The sequence below is a fragment of the Dermacentor silvarum genome, chromosome 8 (genome assembly GCF_013339745.2).
Source record: "Dermacentor silvarum isolate Dsil-2018 chromosome 8, BIME_Dsil_1.4, whole genome shotgun sequence".
NCBI classification, from domain to species: domain Eukaryota; kingdom Metazoa; phylum Arthropoda; class Arachnida; order Ixodida; family Ixodidae; genus Dermacentor; species Dermacentor silvarum.
The window spans coordinates 73362272-73382118 of record NC_051161.1 but is presented as its reverse complement, the minus strand read 5'-3'; the positions used below and the strand labels follow the sequence as shown (position 1 = coordinate 73382118).

Genomic DNA, 19847 nt, shown 5'->3' with positions numbered 1-19847 from the left:
AGTTTAGCGAGCCAGTAACACCAGCACAGCACTACGCAATAACGCAACCACTGAAACTTGAAAGCGCGTGGTGCAGAGTCGAGAGAAAACAAAACCTTTACACCACTCATGTCGTTATCAAGGGTAACGCCAACAAGCTATTTTTCTAAGATTTTAGCAGAAGTAGACAAGTAGCATTTTCTTCCATCTTATAATCCAACGAAATTATCTTTTTAATCCAAGTTGTTGAGTACTAGTTACATAATTTTTTTGAGGTGTACCTTCGTCATCGGGTAAGTACCTGAATGTCCCTGGGGAGTCTCTTATCGTGTCCTGCTCAATTTCTCGATTACTAAAGCTCTGTTCGCGATTATATGGACGCCTTAGACGTTCTAGAGCATTACTCTATCACTTTAGCTTGACCTTTTATTTGCCTTTAGTGTCCCTTTAAAGACATTTAAAAAATCTGCTCAAGGTCACTGTTGTAAGTCAGGGTTTTCATGGGTGCTGTGCTCTCAGCGAAGAGCACACAGGCAAAGGGTTCGAGGCACCTGCTGCAATGCTTCTTGCAGAGGCAATGTCACTAGTACATAGAGACGATGAGCTTGCAGAGTGTCCGAGACACATAACTGCAGCCCTTGCTGTAAGGACATGGTTAGCCATGCTTGGAGGAGATGGACCACCGCTGCGGTAATTATAATATGCTGATTCAAAGGATATAATCTTTAGACTTGGGGATGACGACGGTCCCACCAACCAGTAGAGGCTCCTTGCTGGTAACGTCACTTTATGCACATGGCAAAGACACACATACGAGAGAAAACCACACGCAGATAATCAAGAGAGAGCGAAGAGTGTCGTGCAACTAAGGCACTGTTCAGAGAGTCTGTGCAAACACAAACTCACCCGTTGGCAAACTGCACGATTTGAGTTGGGCAGCTACGAGTGCGGTTAAAAGACAGAGAACTGCGAGCAACACTACAGCATGGCATGAGCCAGACTTCAGCAGGCAGTTGCCAGTGCCAGTTTAATACTGTACAGAAGGCCCCAAGGTTTCCAGGCCGCAATTGGTCATCCTCTACAATCTAAAGCGACTTTATATTTGAATAAACACAGGCTGTAAGGGATAAACTTTAAAGGGTTTGGTACAAAGACCCATTAAGCTAGCACTTTCAGGGCACCCCAGCCAGAGATCTCCAGCAGCACTCGCGGGAGAAATGAAAAGGCATTAAATGCATGTTCGTGTTAACCCTTTAATGGCGACACACATAAATACAAAAAAAAAATATTATTTTCTATCTAAATGTGAAAAACGCATTGAGAATAAGCATAATCAACGAAAAAAAAAATATTTTGCTGAAGCTTTTTTGGCAGTAGAGGTGAAACACCAGGCAGTATACTGGAAGTGTACATTTCATTTGCTTTACATCCATGTGTGGCACCACTGCAGCCAGAAATCTTGCATATGTCTGTCTCTTCTGATCGTGCTTTCAAAAAGAAAGCAAGTCGCATGCCAGACTTCTTCCTCGTTTTGTGTTCCTGCTTCTAAACCGACAAGTGACGCTTGCTGCCTGTCATTCAGTGTTGGCCGAATACATTTAGCCAGAAACTCCATACTCAATACCAAACTCAGCAAGAAAGAAATGCTTTTTTTTTTCTGGTATGTTGCCTGTAGGCAAAACTCACAATAACGGTTCAAGTATGATGGAGACTGCACTTGTATCACTCAGAAACTCGCACCCTCAAGCAGTCACTGTCTAGAAGCCGATGTTAAGATCAATGCTGTCTCCATGCTGCTGCGCAGGGCTACAGCATGCAGCACACCCTGGGAAAATGGTCGGAGTTGCAGTTTGCCAGCCACTGGGTGGCCCTGGCCACTTTTGTCGTCTACCACCTCATCTGACCACCACCTAGTTGCCAAAACTGCGCCACAACTGACGTGCCACAACATCAACACAACCTCAACGAACAGGCTGGTGGTTCCTGCTCGCTGCGTGCAGATGAACATGCAAGATCTGCAGTGCGAACATATAGCAATAAATGTAATATGTGTTTGGTTGATCCTGGTTGCATTTACTTATCATTTGATTGCTTCGTCATTGAGTGTCTACACGGTAATTGGTCAGCTGCGGGTTTAATGTAACACCTGCAACAAGACACATCTGCATATGTGAGCATGCATGTAAATATGCATGCACACACAAACACGACATGTAGCTTGGTACAAGGCTCCCTTTCTCGTTGGACGTAAGAACGAAACTGCACCCAGCAGCAAATAGCTATATTAACTAGCACAGTGCTACCATGACTGTCCTAGGCATTGCTGGACTTAGGCGTGCCATCTCTGTGCTGTGCCACCATACAGACCAAGGTGTAAGCTTCCTGACTGTTTTAATTCTGCAACCCCTTGAATAGGTGAGTGTGAAATCATTACCATCTTCTCCCAGTAACCAGTGTTTTCTGTGATGTGTCAAATGAAGGCGATGTGAGGGTGGTCCACAGATGATGGCCACAAACCGGGGTGATCAGGCTAATCTAGGCCACCAAGCAGATTATCCAGTAAAAAGAGCCCAAACAAGCAACCTGGGGTTGTCCAAGAATGGCCTGTAAAGGATGGATGGATGGATGTAAAACTTTAATGAACGTCCTGAGATACGCGACTCAACGCGCAGCGGGCCGCTCCCACGTTGGGACAGTCAGGCCATGCCCGACCGCCGCATCGTGGGCCCTCTGGACAGCCCATAGTTGCGACCCAGCATCGGGGCTCTTGATGGGAAATGGTTTTTTTTTTTTTTTTTTTTAAAGAATCTACCTGAAAATTCACACAATAATCAACTTAACAGACAACCTCGTTTGAGTGACAGATCTGCCTTGTATACTACATATTCATACACATTTTAGGTCAAGGCAGAATTTGTTAAAAATATTGAAAGATAAACTGTTAGAAACTCGTAGTTTGGTTACAATGGTAACATATATGGTACAGTGAACTTCCGTTAATTTGACTCCAGTTATTTCGATTTTTTGGTTAAACTGATCACAGCCGAAGGTCCCGTTGGCGGCCATGCATTTCTATGGGTCCAAACTTTCGTTATTTCGATCCTGAAATTGGCCTTCACCGAATAATTCGAACTTGTCCAGTCAGCACGCAAGCGCCTGACCCCTATGGTGACCCAAATAGCGATCCCTTTAGTGACAGCGTCTGTCTCGGCGAAGCTTAGGGGATGGTGAATGCATTGAACACACGTCAATCTCACGTCGAAAACGCCTATTTTCGGCCTGCGCTAGGGATATTGTAAAGCAATAACCGTAGCTCACAATGTCTGATTGTGATATTTACCCAATTCCAACACGTGCCTTTTTCAAATTGGGCCGAAAATGGCCTGCGCGGTGCAATAAGACAAGATACCAAAACCTTTTGCCTTCGCGGCATTAGTATGGTTTACCGCATAACACAAATGTATTGCGATGAACTGACTTTGAAAAATTAGGGCACCTGAAGCAGTAAGCAGGTCGCCCTTGTGCAACGCATAATGTACGTTGTCCATTATTCTTGCTAAAAAATCTGGTGCGCATTAGATTTCTACTTTGTCTAGGAGCTTTAATGTGATTTGTATGTTAGTTTTCTACTTTGGATTCGTAGAAAGTGGGCAGTGCGTTTGATTCGGGGGTGTGTTAGAATGGAAAAAATACTGCCAAATGAATGAGCGATGTGTTTTGGTGTGTTTTTCTGCATCTTATTTAATTCTACCTGCTGGATAGTTCGATCAATTTCGTCAGTACCATCGGGGTCGATTTAACGGAAGTCGACTGTACTAACAATGCTGATAGCTTTTAGGTGGCTCAGGAGTTGTTCTTCTAAGTAAATACTCTGCCCTAAACTGCCTTGCAATTTGACCATATGGAAAGAACTCGTGAAAGTGAGACTACGAGTCAAATTACAATTTTCACAACAACACAGTGTGAATACCAACAAGCTTCTTTGGTCACCGGCAAGTTGGAAAGGACAACATCCACGTTCACTGACAGTAAGCAGAATAAATAGCTTTGCTATAGACCCTAGCTACACTACTATGAAGTGGCCATACCTTGCACTGTTTTCCAACTAGCGTCCCTTCACTGCATTTCCTACTATCCTTTTGCAATGATAAATATAGGCTGGTTCCTGCAATTCATGCCTTCCAGCAGATTTTCTTCTGCTGCTGGAGATAACTTATTGCAAGCTGGTTATGTGACGGTGATTTTAGCTTTTATTGTAGCTGTTTTCAGAAGATTACGGATAAAGGGGAATATTTAAAAGAACGTCAAAAATGCTAAAGTGTTGGCATTCAGACATCTTCCAGGCTGAGCGACACTGTCAAAAGATCTAAATTTATTTGCTCATAATTACTTCAGAAAAAGAGAGAGGGAGAGAGATGATCACATGTGACCACAAAGAAATTCTAGGAAAACTTTGCTAGGAAAGCACATGACATGACTTCAGCTCACATCCTCTCAGAATGATGCCATGCCAAATTATCGAAAAGTTTGCGTATACTAGCCATGATTCCCACAGCTGTTGAACGATCCCCACTAGTAAGATGCAACAGAAAGTATGTTGCCATGACTGAAACCCTTAGACATTATCTGGGACGTACTACAGCTGTTCTCAGCGACGAAAATTCGTGTTGTAGGGACAGATTACTGCACCACCGTCCGGAGTCCGTAGTTCTATCATTACAGAAAAACTTTCTCTTGTAAGCCTGGTGCCTTGCTATGACAGCGCCATTGCTGTTGTGCTTTTATGACAACAGATAGCTCTGTAGATTCTTAGCAGTCCTTTGTAGTTATCTCGCTGAAGCAACAAAGTCAAGAAGGACAGCTGAGCAAAACAAGACAGGGGCAACAAGGAAGAATTACGGGAATTTACGGCCTGTATTTTTTATAGTGACAATAATAAAGTCGACACTGAAGCCAAGGAAAGCAGTGGAGAAAGCTCTTTTTGGGTATTGAATTGTCTAAAATAATTATATTAATTTATCCTAATTTCCGCTTCGTCCGTTGGCTTCATATACCTAGTGTCCAGGTAACATGGAGCAAGTTTTTAACCCCTTCCGTGCTGTGCTGTTATCCTGAAGTTTGACTAAAAATGGTCAAATTATTCCAAGTTCCCCAGGTGCCAACATGTTTTATTTCCTCGAGACGAATAAATTCGCTTCTGCGTGTGCTGTCCCATGGATTATGTGCTGCCATCTACCAAAAACCCAACTGGTTTTCGACCTAATCATTCTACGTCTACCGCAGTACTTCATTAACACAGGCAATAAACAACGCGCTTCATAATAACCAACTAGTAGCAGTTATTTTTCTCGATTTAAAAAAAGCCTTTGACACCGTTGATCATAATGTCTTACTCAATAAGCTAAGCACTTATGGCTTTCGCAACAACGTACTTGAATTCTTTTGTAGTTATTTTCACAATCGAAACCAAATCGTTGAAATAAACAAGATAACCTCATCCCCTCAAGATCTGAGAACAGGAGTGCCACAAGGATCTGTGCTTGGTCCCTTGTTTTTTACAATATATATCAATGACCTACCCCAGATTTTAACGTCCGCTAATGTATTAATGTACGCCGATGACACTGCTTTGATAATCACAGGTAACAACATCAAGGAAATATAAGAAAAACGCAAATAGAGCTTTCTAAGATTTCTGAATGGTTTCTTGCAAATAAATTAACAATAAATGCCAAAAAAAACGAAATATACTCTTTTTCATTCACGTTCCAAAACCGTCAGTAGTGATTCTATCTCATTGTCTATAAATCAATGCCCACTCGAACGCACCGATTCATATACATATCTCGGCGTTATTCTTGACAAAAATATAAACTGGCAATGCCACATAGAAGCTCTTTGCTCAAAGCTAGCATCTGGCTGTTATGATATTCTCAGGGCACGGGAACATTTTAAAACAAACATTCTCCGCATCTTGTGTTTTTCATTTATTCAATCTCATTTAATATACTGTATTGAGTCATGGGCATGGACTTTCACAACGTACCTAGAACCTATTCGACGCCTTCAAAAGCGAACCGTCCGCACCATTACTTTCTCTCAACGAAATGAAGCAAGTAAACCAATCTTTGTCAAATTACAAATACTGCCCTTCGATTCTTTGCGAGAAATAGATATGGACAAATGCGTTAATAGCATCATAACAGACAATCATCCATTTCATGTATCAATATTACGTATGCCTGCTCGCCCAACACGAAATAAAACTTTTTGAAACTTCAATATACCACCGACAAGAAATATATATGGCCAGAGATTAGTGGAATTTATTGGCATAAAAATATGGAATGACTTACCATTTGAGGCTAAACAAAACAAAAATGTATCACATTGGTTAAAAAAATACTATCTTCAGCAAATGCCCGCGGAACCTGTCTGAATATGATCATCCCATGTACGCGACAAATAGTATGTACTAGTTTACAAATATGTTTTGTATGCTAAGTTGCAAACGATATTTTGTTTTGTCCTACTAACCAGGTGTTCCTTACAATCTATACTGTTTTTCTATATGCTCTATGTGTTCGTTATATTTATTTTGTGCTTTAAAATGTCACAGTCAAGATCACTGCCAATTGCATATTTATAAATGACCCCACTACTAGCCTTTGGCTAAGGGGTCATACAGTGTTTTGCACACAACTAAGCACTGAGACAAAGCTGGGCTCATTCATGGCATTGCTAGAAAATGCAGAGTACCGCTGACGTGCTGAGCTCGTCTTTGGTTGTTCTACCAGAAACCCGTGGATAAATCCAGCTTGCCCAAGGCATGGAAGGGGTTAAAGAAATCGAAGCCTTCTTTGCAGATGAAACCAACTGTATGTTAGCAGTTAGCAGCCTACCGAAGGAGCTGCCAGCATTTTTTGTGTTCTTAGTAATTAGTAGTGATTATCTAACTGCTTAATTATACTTACAGCCACAATGTCAACGCAATGTTTTGTGGAGCACATTTGAAACATCGCTTTCAATTGTTTGTGATGCCATGCCTTTTGTGTAGCGCCCTTCTTTTTTTCCGCATTTAAAGGATAGACGTTGTGTCGTGTTAGCAGCGGAAAAGAGAGCTGTGCAAATGCATCTTGAACAGCTGAAGGTGAAATTTTTTCTAATGTGCTGTACAATCTTTGTGCTGACATTGTCGCCATGAAGTTAACAATTGAAAGCTTGATCATTGCTAAATATTCTATCAATAAGAACACGCAAAAATACTGGACGCTTCCTTCTTCAAGGGGTTGCTAACTACATACATTTACTTTAATCCGCACAGAAAACTTAGCTTTAAAGGAAAAAAAACTTGCTCTGTGTTAACTGGGACACCTGATAGGTATATGGAGAAGCGCAATTAAAATGTCGCAGTTTCGCCCGAAAGGCGAAGCATCAATTGCGATAGCAAATTAGCAGAGAGCTATTCGGAGTAGGGATAGTAGTTTTATCGGCTGCATAAACTTGGACACATTCGCTTACTAACTGAATTAACAATCGTGGTGTCAGCGCGCACAAGCAAACATGAATAGATCACACTGAATGACCGCAGACAACGACTGTCAAAACGCTGGCAGCAAGCGCAGCCGCCGCAGCGGGCGAAGGTTCGCGCGGTGTCAGCTTCAACAGAAACTAGCGGCGAATGCACAGCGCATACAAAGGTCAGAGCCGTGTGGAGATAAGAGACGGTGCGGGCGACCGCCACCGCTGGGCAAAGTGCAGAGGAGAAGTTGTTGGCAGAGGAGAAGCTGCCCCCCCCCCCTTCCTTCCCGCGCTGCCTTCCCGCTTTCTTGCTTTCGCGTGGGAGATTGAGTGGCAAGTTCCCCTTACGCCCGGTTGCAAGATACGCCTTTGGTGCCGGAGCATAGCGTCGCCTCCCTCCCTCCCTCCCTCCCATACCCCCATGGCCTTTCACGCGACGGTCGCGTTTGCTTTCCGCCGTGCGTTCGCTGTCCGTGATAGCGCGCCCCCCGCGCGCTTTCGCTCGCGCACACGGCGCGCGGCGACGATTTTATCGCCCTTGGAATCTATACGGAACCTCACGGCGACGGCATAAATTCGGTTGAAGTGTCCATATAATTGCTATCGCAATAATAAGAATGCAGTGACCAATACACCACTGTTAAACAAAAGAATTTGTATAGATGTACCAGTCAATTATGTCAGCTTGATTCCTTGACGTTATGAGGGAGGCCAACTTTCAATATTTCGACCTCGGTTAATTCGACTTTTGCTTAATTCGAACGCACTGAAAAGTTCCGGTGAGAAATCGTACATTGCTAGGGAAGAAATCTCGTTTAGTTCGAATGCGAAAGCATGCCGCTTTGGTTAATTCAACCCTCACCGGCATAACATTGTGATTGTTGCGGTCACACAACAGCTTAAAACAAGGAATTCAGCAGGTGGCGCTACTTCCTTGGCTACGACAGCACCTTGTCCTTGCAGTGATGATGACTTGTGCTGTACCCTGGGCGATCTCTCTTTTGAGGATTGTCTCAGCGCCGACGACAGTGTTGACGTCTGTGGGCCACTGACTGACAATGACATCTATTGCTATTGTAATAATGTATTGAATAGTCTGTCGACGATGACAGACTACCTAAAGCAATAAAAAAGGTATGAATTCATTCAATTGGCCGATGTTTGTTAATTCGACATTTTGGATAATTCGACCAAACCTTGCAGTCCTGCAAAGGTCGAATTAACGAGAGTCGACTGTATATCGGGGTCCGTCAGCATGGAGGAAGGAAAGAAGACTAGGAGGGAGCATCAGGTGATAATCTTGAAGCCTAGTTACAAAAAAAAAAAAAAAAGATATCAAGGAAAGGCTGATTGGAAATAGGTCCTCACCACGCGATAGGCAAGCGGCAATTTCGAGCTACCAAGCGTGCTTAGAGTATAAAGTAGAGCGAGTAGCAAGGGCCAAATTGACGAGGGCATCACTATTATAAGGGCAGGCAACCACGGGGCGCTTATTTCCCAAGAGTCGATGCGCAGATGGGCCCCTAAGGAAAGGAGGAGGCTGGCTTGCCAAAGCTATAGGTACCCGAGGCCATGCTCCCTCGGAGGGAGCGGGGGGGGGGGGGGGGGGGGGGCACTTCTCTGCCAACAACCGCGCTCGTCGCTCGTCCGCACAGTCTCTTATCTCTCCCACCGCGCAAGCCATAAGCCAGCGCCGGAGGGAGCGGGGGGGGGGGGGGGGGCGCACTTCTCCCTCACCGCGCCTCGCTTCGCACCGTTCTTATTCTCTCCTCCGTGCATTCGCCGCTCAGTTTCCGTACGCCAGGAAGTGCCAGCGTTTTTCGTTGTCTGTCATTCAGTGGATCTATTCACGTTTGTTTGTGCGGCTCACACCAGGTGCACAGTTAGTAATAGTGCCACATTTTCTAACGGCTACACATGCAATGCTGCCCGGATTATGGTCCCTTCGCACGCGCTGCGGAGCTTGTAGTGCTCAAGTCTCTCGTCCGTGCTTGCAGCACACCTCCTTACTTAATGTGTTTACTACAATTCATATACAAAGCCGCTCACCTTACTTCCTCGCTGGACACCACCCCTTTTCTTTCCTTGCGCCTTTGAGTACTGCAACTAAGATATAAGACGCGCAATCGTCTGTACACTCGCAAACTTGCGCAAAAAGCACATTTTTTGACAATTTCTCGTGAAGAAATTGAAATTAGTGCTTTTTAGATGGTATTGGCAAACTAAGGCACCCCCCCCCCCCCCCCCCCCCCCCCCCCGGCAGAGATCCTCGTCGATGCGCTACTGCAGTGATCACAGCCCCAGCACAAAACGATGATGGCATTGCCGCACTCTGGGAGGAGCTCGGTCGGCTTCTCGATGCTGTGCCCGAAGTACTGCCTACTACACGTAATTTGGTTTCAAATAAATTAATTTCTTCCTTGCTAACGGTTTCCAGCTGATCTGGTCATCTCGATTGTAAACGTCGCACAGAATTTAAGCGTCAGTCCTGTATTAAGCCACGGCTATATGTGTGCTTCTTGGTTTTGTTGCTTCTGCATTCATTAGTAATCTGTAAACTTTACTATACCACTCCGTTGGTAACTTTCATTGACACTAAACTAAACACTAAATCAGTTTAGAAGGGTAAAGTCTTCTTTAAAAACACAGTTTTAGTTGATTTAACTGATAACATCCTGATTATTAGAGGAGAAAATGAAGGTCAAAGTTATATCTATTTTTTTAATTTCACGCTATAACTCCAGCACCGGTACATCACTGCGAGGTCACAAATTTTGTCATTGGGCCGTTAGGCTCAGTGAAAGTTCTTGAAACTTACCAAGTTCAGTCCTTGGTTCCTTTTGATTACTATGTCGTCTATATTTACCGATGGAAACTACTATGCCTAACAGATGCCGTCAAAATCCATGACGTCATAACGAGCTTGTGCGAGAACTTAAAGGGGGGGTCACCATCCGTCTTTCTTTTTTGTGTCTTTGGCGGTATTCAAGTCTCCTATCATGGTAAGAGTGACCTTTTTTTTTTTTGCAATCTAGAGGTGCAATTTACAAATAGTACATTCAAACCTCGTTATAATGAAACGGGATATAAAGCAATAATGCATATGACGAAATAAGTGACATTCCCCTTGAAATTGTCGTAGGGATTCATAGTGCAGTACTCCAAATAATGAATATAATGAAGTAATGTATATAACGAAGTAATTCTGACTCCCCTTTCAACTTCTTTATTACGAGGTTTTACTTACACCTAAGCTTATTTTACAGCTAACCTGTTAAGGGGAATTTCGCAGTCGCCTTCGTTCGACGGTGAAGGCCGGCGTGCGGCGGCGTGCTTTGTATCAACCTAGGGTACCTCGATGTCCTCCTCCACCGCCGCTCCGTGCAGGGTGGCGACATCCTTAGTTGGGTTAGGTGCCGTCAATTTTAAGCGCGTCCGCCATTAAGGTGCCCACGCCTTCGCTCGCGCGCGGGACAAAGTAATCTCGCACAGTGGATTGGTCTCCGCGCTACGAAAAAGATGCCCGGATGCTGCGTACCCCGGTGCACGAATCACTCCAGGAATGGTTTGGGAATGTTTCTATTTCCAAAAGAGCCAAAACGAAGACTTCTCTCGATGGAAGAAAGACAAGTGGCAACCGACGCAATGTTATTACATCAGTGCTGAATTCGGCATGCCTTTCCAGGCACGTGTGAAGTTTTTTCCGGAAACCCAAATGTATATATATATTGTTTGCTGCGTGCTGTATGTTGCATGCTTGTAGTAACTTTTATGGGAACTCACGCACGCGCAGCTGAGGGTTTCCTAGCTAAGCTTTTTTTCCTTTTTTTTTCTTTTTTTTTATGCCTATCCCGCTTGGGCCCGTTCAGGGCCTGCAGTGCGTAATAAAAAAATTAATAAAAATAGGATACATCTTAACGGCCTCCTACATCTTACTTCTGTTAGAAGTAACATCCCTTTTTCGTCTGTGCAGCAAGTAAGCTGACACATCCAAGTTAAACGTTGATTTAGACTCCCGCAATTTTCTTTGTTTTGTTTTACCCTATACAGTCTATACTCTGAAGTCGCTGAAGTTTATTTTACTTCTTACTTCTGTTAGAAGTAACATGCCTTTTTCGTCTGTGCAGCAAGTAAGCTGACACATCCAAGTTAAACGTTGATTTAGACTCCCGCAATTTTCTTTGTTTTGTTTTACCCTATACAGTCTATACTCTGAAGTCACTGAAGTTTATTTTTGATTGGTATACCCAGGGGCCCTTTTGTGGCCATTATCACATCATTCAGTTCTTAAAGAGCCGGATGACACGTCGCGTTTCTAGAAGTGTTTATTTGCCATGGATTTAATCAAATATACTATAGTAACTAAAATACACGCCGCTTCAAGAAGTACACAACGACTCGAAAAAGAAAGTTCAGAAGCTCGAAAACAGCTTGACAACTCAGCTGTTGGGAAAAGTGTCAAGTTACTAAACGAAGACCAAATACAAGCTTTGTCAAGAAATAGCAACCATGGCTTTGTAAAAATTATGTCAAATTACGGTTCAAATTATGCATGTCTTTGTACGTGATCATGTACTGACCATGCATTTGCTTTACAAGAAATGATGCAATGTAGCAGGTCCGTCACCAAATCATGTGTGTGTGTGTGTGTGTGTGTGTGTGTGTGTGTGTGTGTGTGTGTGTGTGTGTGTGTGTGTGCGTGCGTGCGTGCGTGCGTGCGTGCGTGCGTGCGTGCGTGCGTGCGTGCGTGCGTGCGTGCGTGCGTGCGTGCGTGCGTGCGTGCGTGTGCGCAAAGCTCACAAGCGTCGGCACGCGTAACTCAAAGAGCTGTTCAAAATCAAGCAGGGGGCCAACATATGGAGTTGCACACTGTGGTATATAAGTTACATAAACAGGGATAAAGCGCCTCAGAAAGGCCGGCCAACGTTTATAGATATGTGGACCTATCTTTATCAAAGGCCAAGATAGGTCAAGGATAGGTCCACCTATCGAAACGTTGGCCAGCCTTTCTGAGGCGCTTTATCCCTGTTTATGTAACTTATATACCGCAAATAGGTATGATAGTTTGATCTCGGCAACGAACGCGCCCCGCGACTTGGTTGCGTAGTGGGAGCACGTGACCTTCATAATTCCCACAGCATCGACGGTTGAATTCCGACCGCCAACCATGAGAAGCGCGCGAACGGGGCAGGGAAAGCTATGCTCTTTAAAAACGAAACAAAATGCATTTTACTATTTCACAACTCGTTGCACCGCGGTGCCGGGATTCGGTATTGGCGATTTTTTTTTTTTTTTAACCGAGCTCGATATGCGCGTGGTATTGTGAAAGCTCGGAGTGGGACATTACGACGCGATTCGCGCATATTTTTGGTCAGTCGATCGAAGTGTAGCAGAATTTGGAAAACAGAGGCCGCCTTGCGCATGATTCTAGATCGCGATTGTGGGCGGCGAAAGGCGATGGAGCTAAATGAGCCACTGTCACGCTGTGTTACTGCACTGACTGCATGCTGCGGCGCGGCAAGACGCATTGCCACGCGAAAAATCGCGATTGTCCTTAAACAAAATAAATAGTAGGTTATAGTTAAGGCAGTGAAAGTCTATAGCCTATAAGCAAATGCCCAATAGAAAAACTAACAGTTTATAGAAAGTTATCGACAACAAGTAGCTTATATGAAGAACCAACAGTTTATTAGCATGTTGATGGTCAATATCTGTATTTGGAATGTAATAGAAATTATTTTGATAAGCAGCTGTAGCGTAGTAGACTTGTTGCATTGGTGTCCTTACAACTTTGCAAGTCCAGAAAGAGCAATCTCTTAATTAGTTCCAATACATTAACTGTCAACCTAAGATGTATGTCTATTAGTCTATCATCAATTGGCACTATCGCAGTGTATATTAAAAAATACAAATAGCTTCCAAGTGTGCACCTGATAAGTTAAATACCCAAAATATGTACCCAATGCAAATTCTTAATGGACTGTCAAGAAACTAATGAGCCATTGTACAATAAAGACTAACATAAATTCTGTCAGACTCAAAAGTATATTTTACGCTAGATACAAATTTTAGTGATTAATACAAATCTGTACTGGAATTTTCGCTGGGGTAAGAGGCTACGGAATACTTTAACTCTTGATAGCCAGAGGTGAACACGAATCAGTGACAATCAATGCGAAAGCGCCGGCGGCTGTTGTGCAAGGGTTGCAAACTTTTAGGAGCGTAGCATGTTGCTGAATTCAAGCACCTACGTCAGTATCGTAGCTGCTGGTGCAGCTTATTAGCCGTGCAAAGCACTGCCGTCTAACTATATCATTATGATACCGGCTGCTATGAAAACCATTCTATAACGAAAAAGAATGGATAGCACCCTCCACCGTTTCTCTCTGGCGTCAGGTCAACTGTCCTTTCGTCAACTTCAAATAGCGCAAAAAAGAAAAAAAAATAACATGGTAATAAAAAAGAATAAAGAGGTCAATGGACAAAGTTAAGCTATAGTATGACTTGAAAGTTAAATGGACTTTCCACCCCTTTTTCTTTGTGCTGTCTGTTTTTAGCGCTCATTAATCATAATGTTAATTAAGCTACGTTTCCACCCTTTCATAACGATCTGCTAGCGTCTGATCAACGATCGGTAGGAAAGGTGGCTCGAGGCTAACTCCAATGCCGCCTATTCGCAGAAATGCTTTTATGAGACACGTCCTGGACCGATTTTAATGATACTTGTTTAAGAGAAAAAGTTATATTCTAGTGACTGTACGAAGCAGAATTTTAACTTAGAGCCTACAATTTGTGTCAAAAATTTACGAAAAATCGGTAAGCTTCAGAAAAATTGAAGCACGCGAGGTTTATAATTCGGTAGCACTGCATCGAAAACAGATATCGTAGTTCTGTAAACTGCATCCGTTAGAGCATCTAAAGCGAACAAATTTGATGAACGCGTTAGTACTGCCTGCGTCACCATGATGCATACTTGTCTTGTACTTATATCATTTCATCCGAATTGCAATATCTTGCAACCTAACATCTGACATCACTAGTTTTGTATACACTTACCTCTATCTTGCTGTTATGGTTTTTTTTTTCTAAATAGAATGTTTCTAAATATGTTGTCCCCCCCCCCCCCCAAAAAAAAAGAAAAAGAAATGCTGCCTATGTCACTCGATTTGAGCTTCTTTCTTTTAAATGCAACAAACCTAATCAAGATGGCTGCTGTGGTTGCTGATAAAACGATTTCTCCGTTCCCGTGCATCTAATAAAATCAAGTTGATTTTTTCCTTCATTACAAAGGAAGGAGCACCGCAGCTTGAGGAAGCGGTCACCCCCATAACTGTCAGCTTGGGACATCATTTACATAAATATAAATAAATACACGCACTGTTTCACTGGAGTGTTCGTTAAAGTATAGACATACATAAGAATAATTATCTGTATACATACAGATGTAAGCAAAATAAAATCACCAAATTAGGCGCATGTAATGGTAAGTTATGTAGACAAAGCACAATTCTTTACATACATTAAGTTTGTAGATAGAAAGTGGTCGCTCGGAATCAATCCTTTAACAGATTTTTGTACGAATACGTCGCGTAAGTTCTTCAAGGAAATAATTGGAAAATGTCTATGTCGTCATTACACATAAGCTCATTTAGTCGTGTGGGCGATGTGAACCGGAGCATTTGTTGCCCATAATTAGTACGGCAACAGCTGATAAGCCAATGTTCAGGACGGCGAGTGGTAATATATAGTTATATTCTCGCTAAGTTGTGCTAATTGCGTTATTGGGTTATTATTCTCGCTCATATTTAATTTATGAGTGCGATTATGCCTAAATTCGTAGAAGAGCTCGTAGATAGGAGTTCCCCGAGCTGAGGCTTCATTTTAAACCGAACAGACGGACAAACGAACAAAGAAACAAACAAAACAGAAATATGTCTTGCCACTCAGAAAACGCGCCACGCGTACGTGGCAACGCACGTGAAATTATATTCCTTGATCGGACGAGAACGAGTTTTCTATAACAAATGCTTCGTCGCTTGCGAACAGCAGTAGACGCGTGTGTGTTTTGCCGGGTGGAGTGGTCTGTATATATATGCTCTGCAATAACTCTGGTTGAAGTAGTGTGAGAAAGGTATATATTTGTGTTCCTTTCTGAATAAAGAATTCAGTCGTCAGTCTGCGCTGGTGTGTGTTTCCCTTCTTGTATTTCGTGTTTTTGCGCTGTTACCCTGTCGAGTGTAAGAAAGGAGTAAAAAAATATCATATTTTTTGCGTTACATACATACATACATACATACGTACATACATACATACATACATACATACATACATACATACATACATACATACATACATACATACATACATACATACATACATACATACATACATACATACGTACGTACGTACGTACGTACGTAGTACGTACGTACGTACGTACGTACGTACATACATACATACATACATACATACATACATACATACATACATACATACATACATACATACATACATACATACATACATACATACATACATACATACATACATACATACATACATAAATCGCCTCTTCTTCCAACCTAAATAATGACAAAAGCTAAGTCTAAAAACTGGCTTTAAAGAGCGACTAGACGGAAACTCACGTTTCACTCTTCGCAGAATGGCTCGTAACAGTAACCTGTACGCGACAGCGCCATAGATAAGAGTTACCCAACAGCGATATCAGTAGTAGAATAGCCAGAAGCTAGAATACACAAAATTACAGAACAATCGATAACGGTAGTAAAAGAAAATCATCGGTCTTCAGGGAACCCTCCGGCTATGGACTCATTCACCTGTCTCTGACAGCAGACGCCGCCATATCTTCTCAAGAAGAACTTCTTTGCGATGTTACGCAACGTATAGCCTTCGTCCGGTAAATTATTGCTAGCTGCATGTGGCCTACGAAATACGTGCGCAGACGCCGCCAGTTTGTGTGGCGCGCCACACAGACTGTTTTGTTTTTTTCGTCATTAAACAATTCATTTTTGGGACATTCTACAAGGAACCACCAAAAGATAACTGCAGGCGTTCGTGAGCCCAGACGTTCGCAGTCGTTTGTGAGCATTCACTTTTTTGACGAGCGTTAAAATAGTAGCGACGCAACTGCTAGATAATCTAAAATGCGTAAATTGCCTTGTTGTGAGAACAAACGCTGAAAAATGCGCATTTTCAGTCGCTGTAGCTCTTCACCGCCTTACCGATATCGCACGTAAACTCACCCGCCCATCAATACATAGCCTTAAAGTTGGCTTTCTTGCATCAATAGCGCTCTTGCGGGAAAGCCACATTTAAAGGGCTGCTTGCTTTGCGGGAGCAGTCGCATCCGCCGAAGTATATTGTCCCGATCAGTTTGCCAGTTAGGGCACAAACACAAACAAAAGTTTTCTGCGTATGAGATAGCTACGCTGCGTTAATATCAGTGCGATCTGTAATTTTTTTTCATGCAGTCCTACGGGGTCACGAGTATGCACTATTTTTTTCCTTGCAAAATCTACATTGCCACTTTCACCCTTGTCGAATGTTCACGCGTGGCTAGGTGTTGTTTTTTTTTTTTTCCTTCCCACATGATGCAAAGTTCCCCGCCTCTCGGTATTACGCACAAGATTGTTATTAATTTATGCTTGCTCCTCCATAGCCGGTCCGCGTGGAAGTTAAATGACGTTATCACTTTAGCGTTCTCGAGGCCAGCATTGTCCGTTTCCTTCAACATCGCCACACCAAATTTCAACCCTTCGCGCCCGCCTCAATTTTTCCGGCGAAGAGCGGTTCCCGTCTCGTTCCGCCAGGCGTCGTCCGATGGAAAGAGCCGCGCTCTCGTCACGCCTCCTGGAGGGCTTGCGGCGGAGCGCGGCGCTTCGACCGGCGCCTGCGCGCTGTGCCCGCGGCAGTGGCGACGGCCGCGCAGGCCTCGCGGCGGCCATCTTGGGCATGGGAAACGAGGCGAGCGCCGAGCTGCCGCCGGGCCGGGCGGCAGCCGCGGCGGGGCCGCGCGGAGGCCCCGCCGCGCCGCCCGACCTCGACCTGAGCAGTCTGTCCGAGGCCGAGCGGGCCAAAATACTGTCGGTGATGGCCCGCGCCCAGGACCTGGAGGAGCCGGCGCCGCCACCGCAGCCGCCGCAGCGGTAAGCGCTCGCTGCAGCCACTGCGGCGACACGGGGCGCAAGACCGCGCTTCTCATGCGTGCGCAGGGAGCGATGTCCTCTGTGCGGTGGCTCGGACCTGGAGCTTTCCGGCCGGTGCGTGGACTGCGGCCGCGCGGCGTGCGCGCGCTGCGGCTCGGCGTTGCCCCAACCCGACGGCAAGGTGAGGATGCGCGCGTACCCGCCGCGGCGAAAGCGCGCGCCGCGCCGCTCACGCCGCGAACTGCCCCGCCCCCACCCGCCGGTCGCAGAGGCCATGGGTGTGCATGGAGTGCCAATCCAAGTTCCGCCAGTCGCAAGAGGCTCGACGCCAGGATGGCTTCCGGCAGCCGGCCCCGATGTCCAAGGCGCCGCCTTTGGCTGCTATGCAACAGCAGCAGATCCAGCGGGCCGCCGGCGTGATGCAGCCGCAGCAGCAGCAGCAGTATCCCGCGGCGGTCTCGCAGCAGCCCGCGCAGCAGCGCGGCGCCACGTTGGGCGTGCAGCGTGCCGGATCCCTGCAGCAGTCCGCCACCGTGCAGCAGAACCACCAGCAGCAGTATCAGCAGCAGCAGAACCATCATCAGCAGCATCAGCAGCAGCAGCAGAACCACCAGCAGCAGTACCAACAGCAGCAGTACCAGCAGCCGCAGTACCAGCAGCAGCAGTTCGCCGCCGCACCTATGCAACCTGCCGCTACGCAACCTGCCGCCACGCAGCAGCCTGCCGCAACGCAACCGGTGGTCACGCAGCCTGCCGTGCAGCAGTTTACAACGCCGCAGCTTACCTCGTCGCAGTACGGCGCGGCGACGACACAGTTTGGAACGCCCACGCAGCCCACCAATACCGTAGTACAGCGTGCCACGATGCAGCACGCCGAGCAGCAGCCTCCTTCTTCTCCCGTGCAACAACGTGCCTCTTTGCAGTCCTCTGCCACGCAGCAACGTCAAACCATGCAGCAGACCACCATGGCGCAGCAGCAGCAGCAACAGCAGCAACAACAACAGCAGCAGCAACAACAACAACCGCAGCAGCAGCAACAGCAGCAGCAACAACAAATGCAACAACAAATTCAACAAATGCAACAACAAATGCAGCAACAAATGCAGCAACAGTTGCAACAGCAGCGAGCAGCTGCGCAGCATGCCGACGCCCAGTCTGCGGCAGCTGCGCAGCAGGGAGCTGTCCCAGGAACGGCCGCGGTACCGGCAGAGCAGCAGCAGGCGGCGCCGACCGCGGAGGACGAGCAGGAGGCCGAGCGGCGGCGGTTACAACGCGAGCAGATCGAGCAGCACAAGCGAGAACAGGAGGAGCAGCGCCAGGCCGAGCTCAGCCAGGCGGAGCAGGAGCGTCGGCTCGAGCGCATGCAACAGGAGCAGCAGCGCAGGCTGCAGGCGCTCGCCTCACGGCCCCCGCCTCAGCCGCTGCCATCGCAGCCGGCCGAAGAGGAAGAGAGCGACGAGGAGGAGCTGCCCGCGGTCGCCGCGTCCAGCAGCGAAGCGAACGCAGAGTCCATCGAGATGGACGGGGTCGCCGAGGACAAGTTGGCCAACAGCGGCGGAGGCGGCATTCCGCGCACGGTGCCGCTGCCGGGTCGCGCCGACTGGTCGCCAGTGAGCGATCTGTCGCCCATCCTGGATGTGTCGCCTTCGTTGGAGGCAGCCGAGCAGGAGCTGATGGAGCAGTTCCACGAGGAGCGTCGCATGCCGCGTGCCACCGAGCGGCACGATTTCGGGCATGCTGGCCGACTTCAACAAGGCACTCAGCCTGGCATCGCCGCCACGCACGCCGCGCCGCCAGCTGCCCGAGCCGTCCCCGCCCGTGCCGGCGCCGCGGTGCCTGTCGGCAGCCCCGCCGGCGAGCAGCCCGTCGGTGACGCCCGAGCCGGCCGAGTCACCCGCCAGCAGCGAGCCAGACGCCAAGGTGCGCCGGCGACTACCACCTCTGCCACGCGACCAGGAGCCCGTTCCTGCGCGCCGTGCCAAGGACCGCGCCCGCGTGCTGTCGGCACCGGAGCGGCCCAACAGGCCGCAACCACCTCCCCGGGCCTGCTCTGTCGACGGCGGCTTGGCCGCTTCCTCCGGCGCAGTCAGTGGGATGAGCAGCATCAGTAGCGTGATCGGCACGGCCGGCTTGGTAAACACGATCAGCACGTCCAGCACAACCGGTACTTTCGGTACTTTC

General features: G+C 46.4%; 2 protein-coding genes across 4 annotated transcripts in view; both read left to right on the top strand.

Annotated features, from left to right (window-relative positions):
- The window catches only part of LOC119461453 (protein-serine O-palmitoleoyltransferase porcupine), a 57021-nt gene extending 54981 nt beyond the window's left edge, over positions 1-2040 (top strand). For all 3 annotated transcript variants that reach the window (XM_037722770.2, XM_037722771.2, XM_037722772.2), the window contains one exon: positions 1784-2040. Coding sequence is in view for 1 of the 3 variants with exons in the window: in XM_037722772.2 (XP_037578700.1) it covers positions 1784-1882 (99 nt within the window). In the remaining 2 variants the exon portion in view is untranslated. The remainder of the gene's footprint in view (positions 1-1783) is intronic.
- Positions 2041-17444: 15404 nt separating this feature from the next.
- Positions 17445-19780, top strand: LOC119461450 (polyglutamine-repeat protein pqn-41-like). Its single transcript, XM_037722765.2, has 3 exons — positions 17445-17666; positions 17733-17847; positions 17936-19780. Exons 1-3 carry the CDS (start codon positions 17473-17475, stop codon positions 19775-19777), a joined length of 2151 nt encoding a protein of 716 aa, XP_037578693.1. The 5' UTR covers positions 17445-17472; the 3' UTR covers positions 19778-19780.
- Positions 19781-19847: the final 67 nt, after the last annotated feature.

Excerpts from the sequence above, each read along its gene's own strand:
- LOC119461450 (XM_037722765.2), top strand. The coding sequence starts at position 17,473 with ATGGGAAACGAGGCGAGCGCCGAGCTGCCGCCGGGCCGGGCGGCAGCC. Across the intron at positions 17,667-17,732 it reads CCACCGCAGCCGCCGCAGCG|GGAGCGATGTCCTCTGTGCG; the intron begins GTAAGCGCTCGC and ends ATGCGTGCGCAG. Across the intron at positions 17,848-17,935 it reads TGCCCCAACCCGACGGCAAG|AGGCCATGGGTGTGCATGGA; the intron begins GTGAGGATGCGC and ends CGCCGGTCGCAG.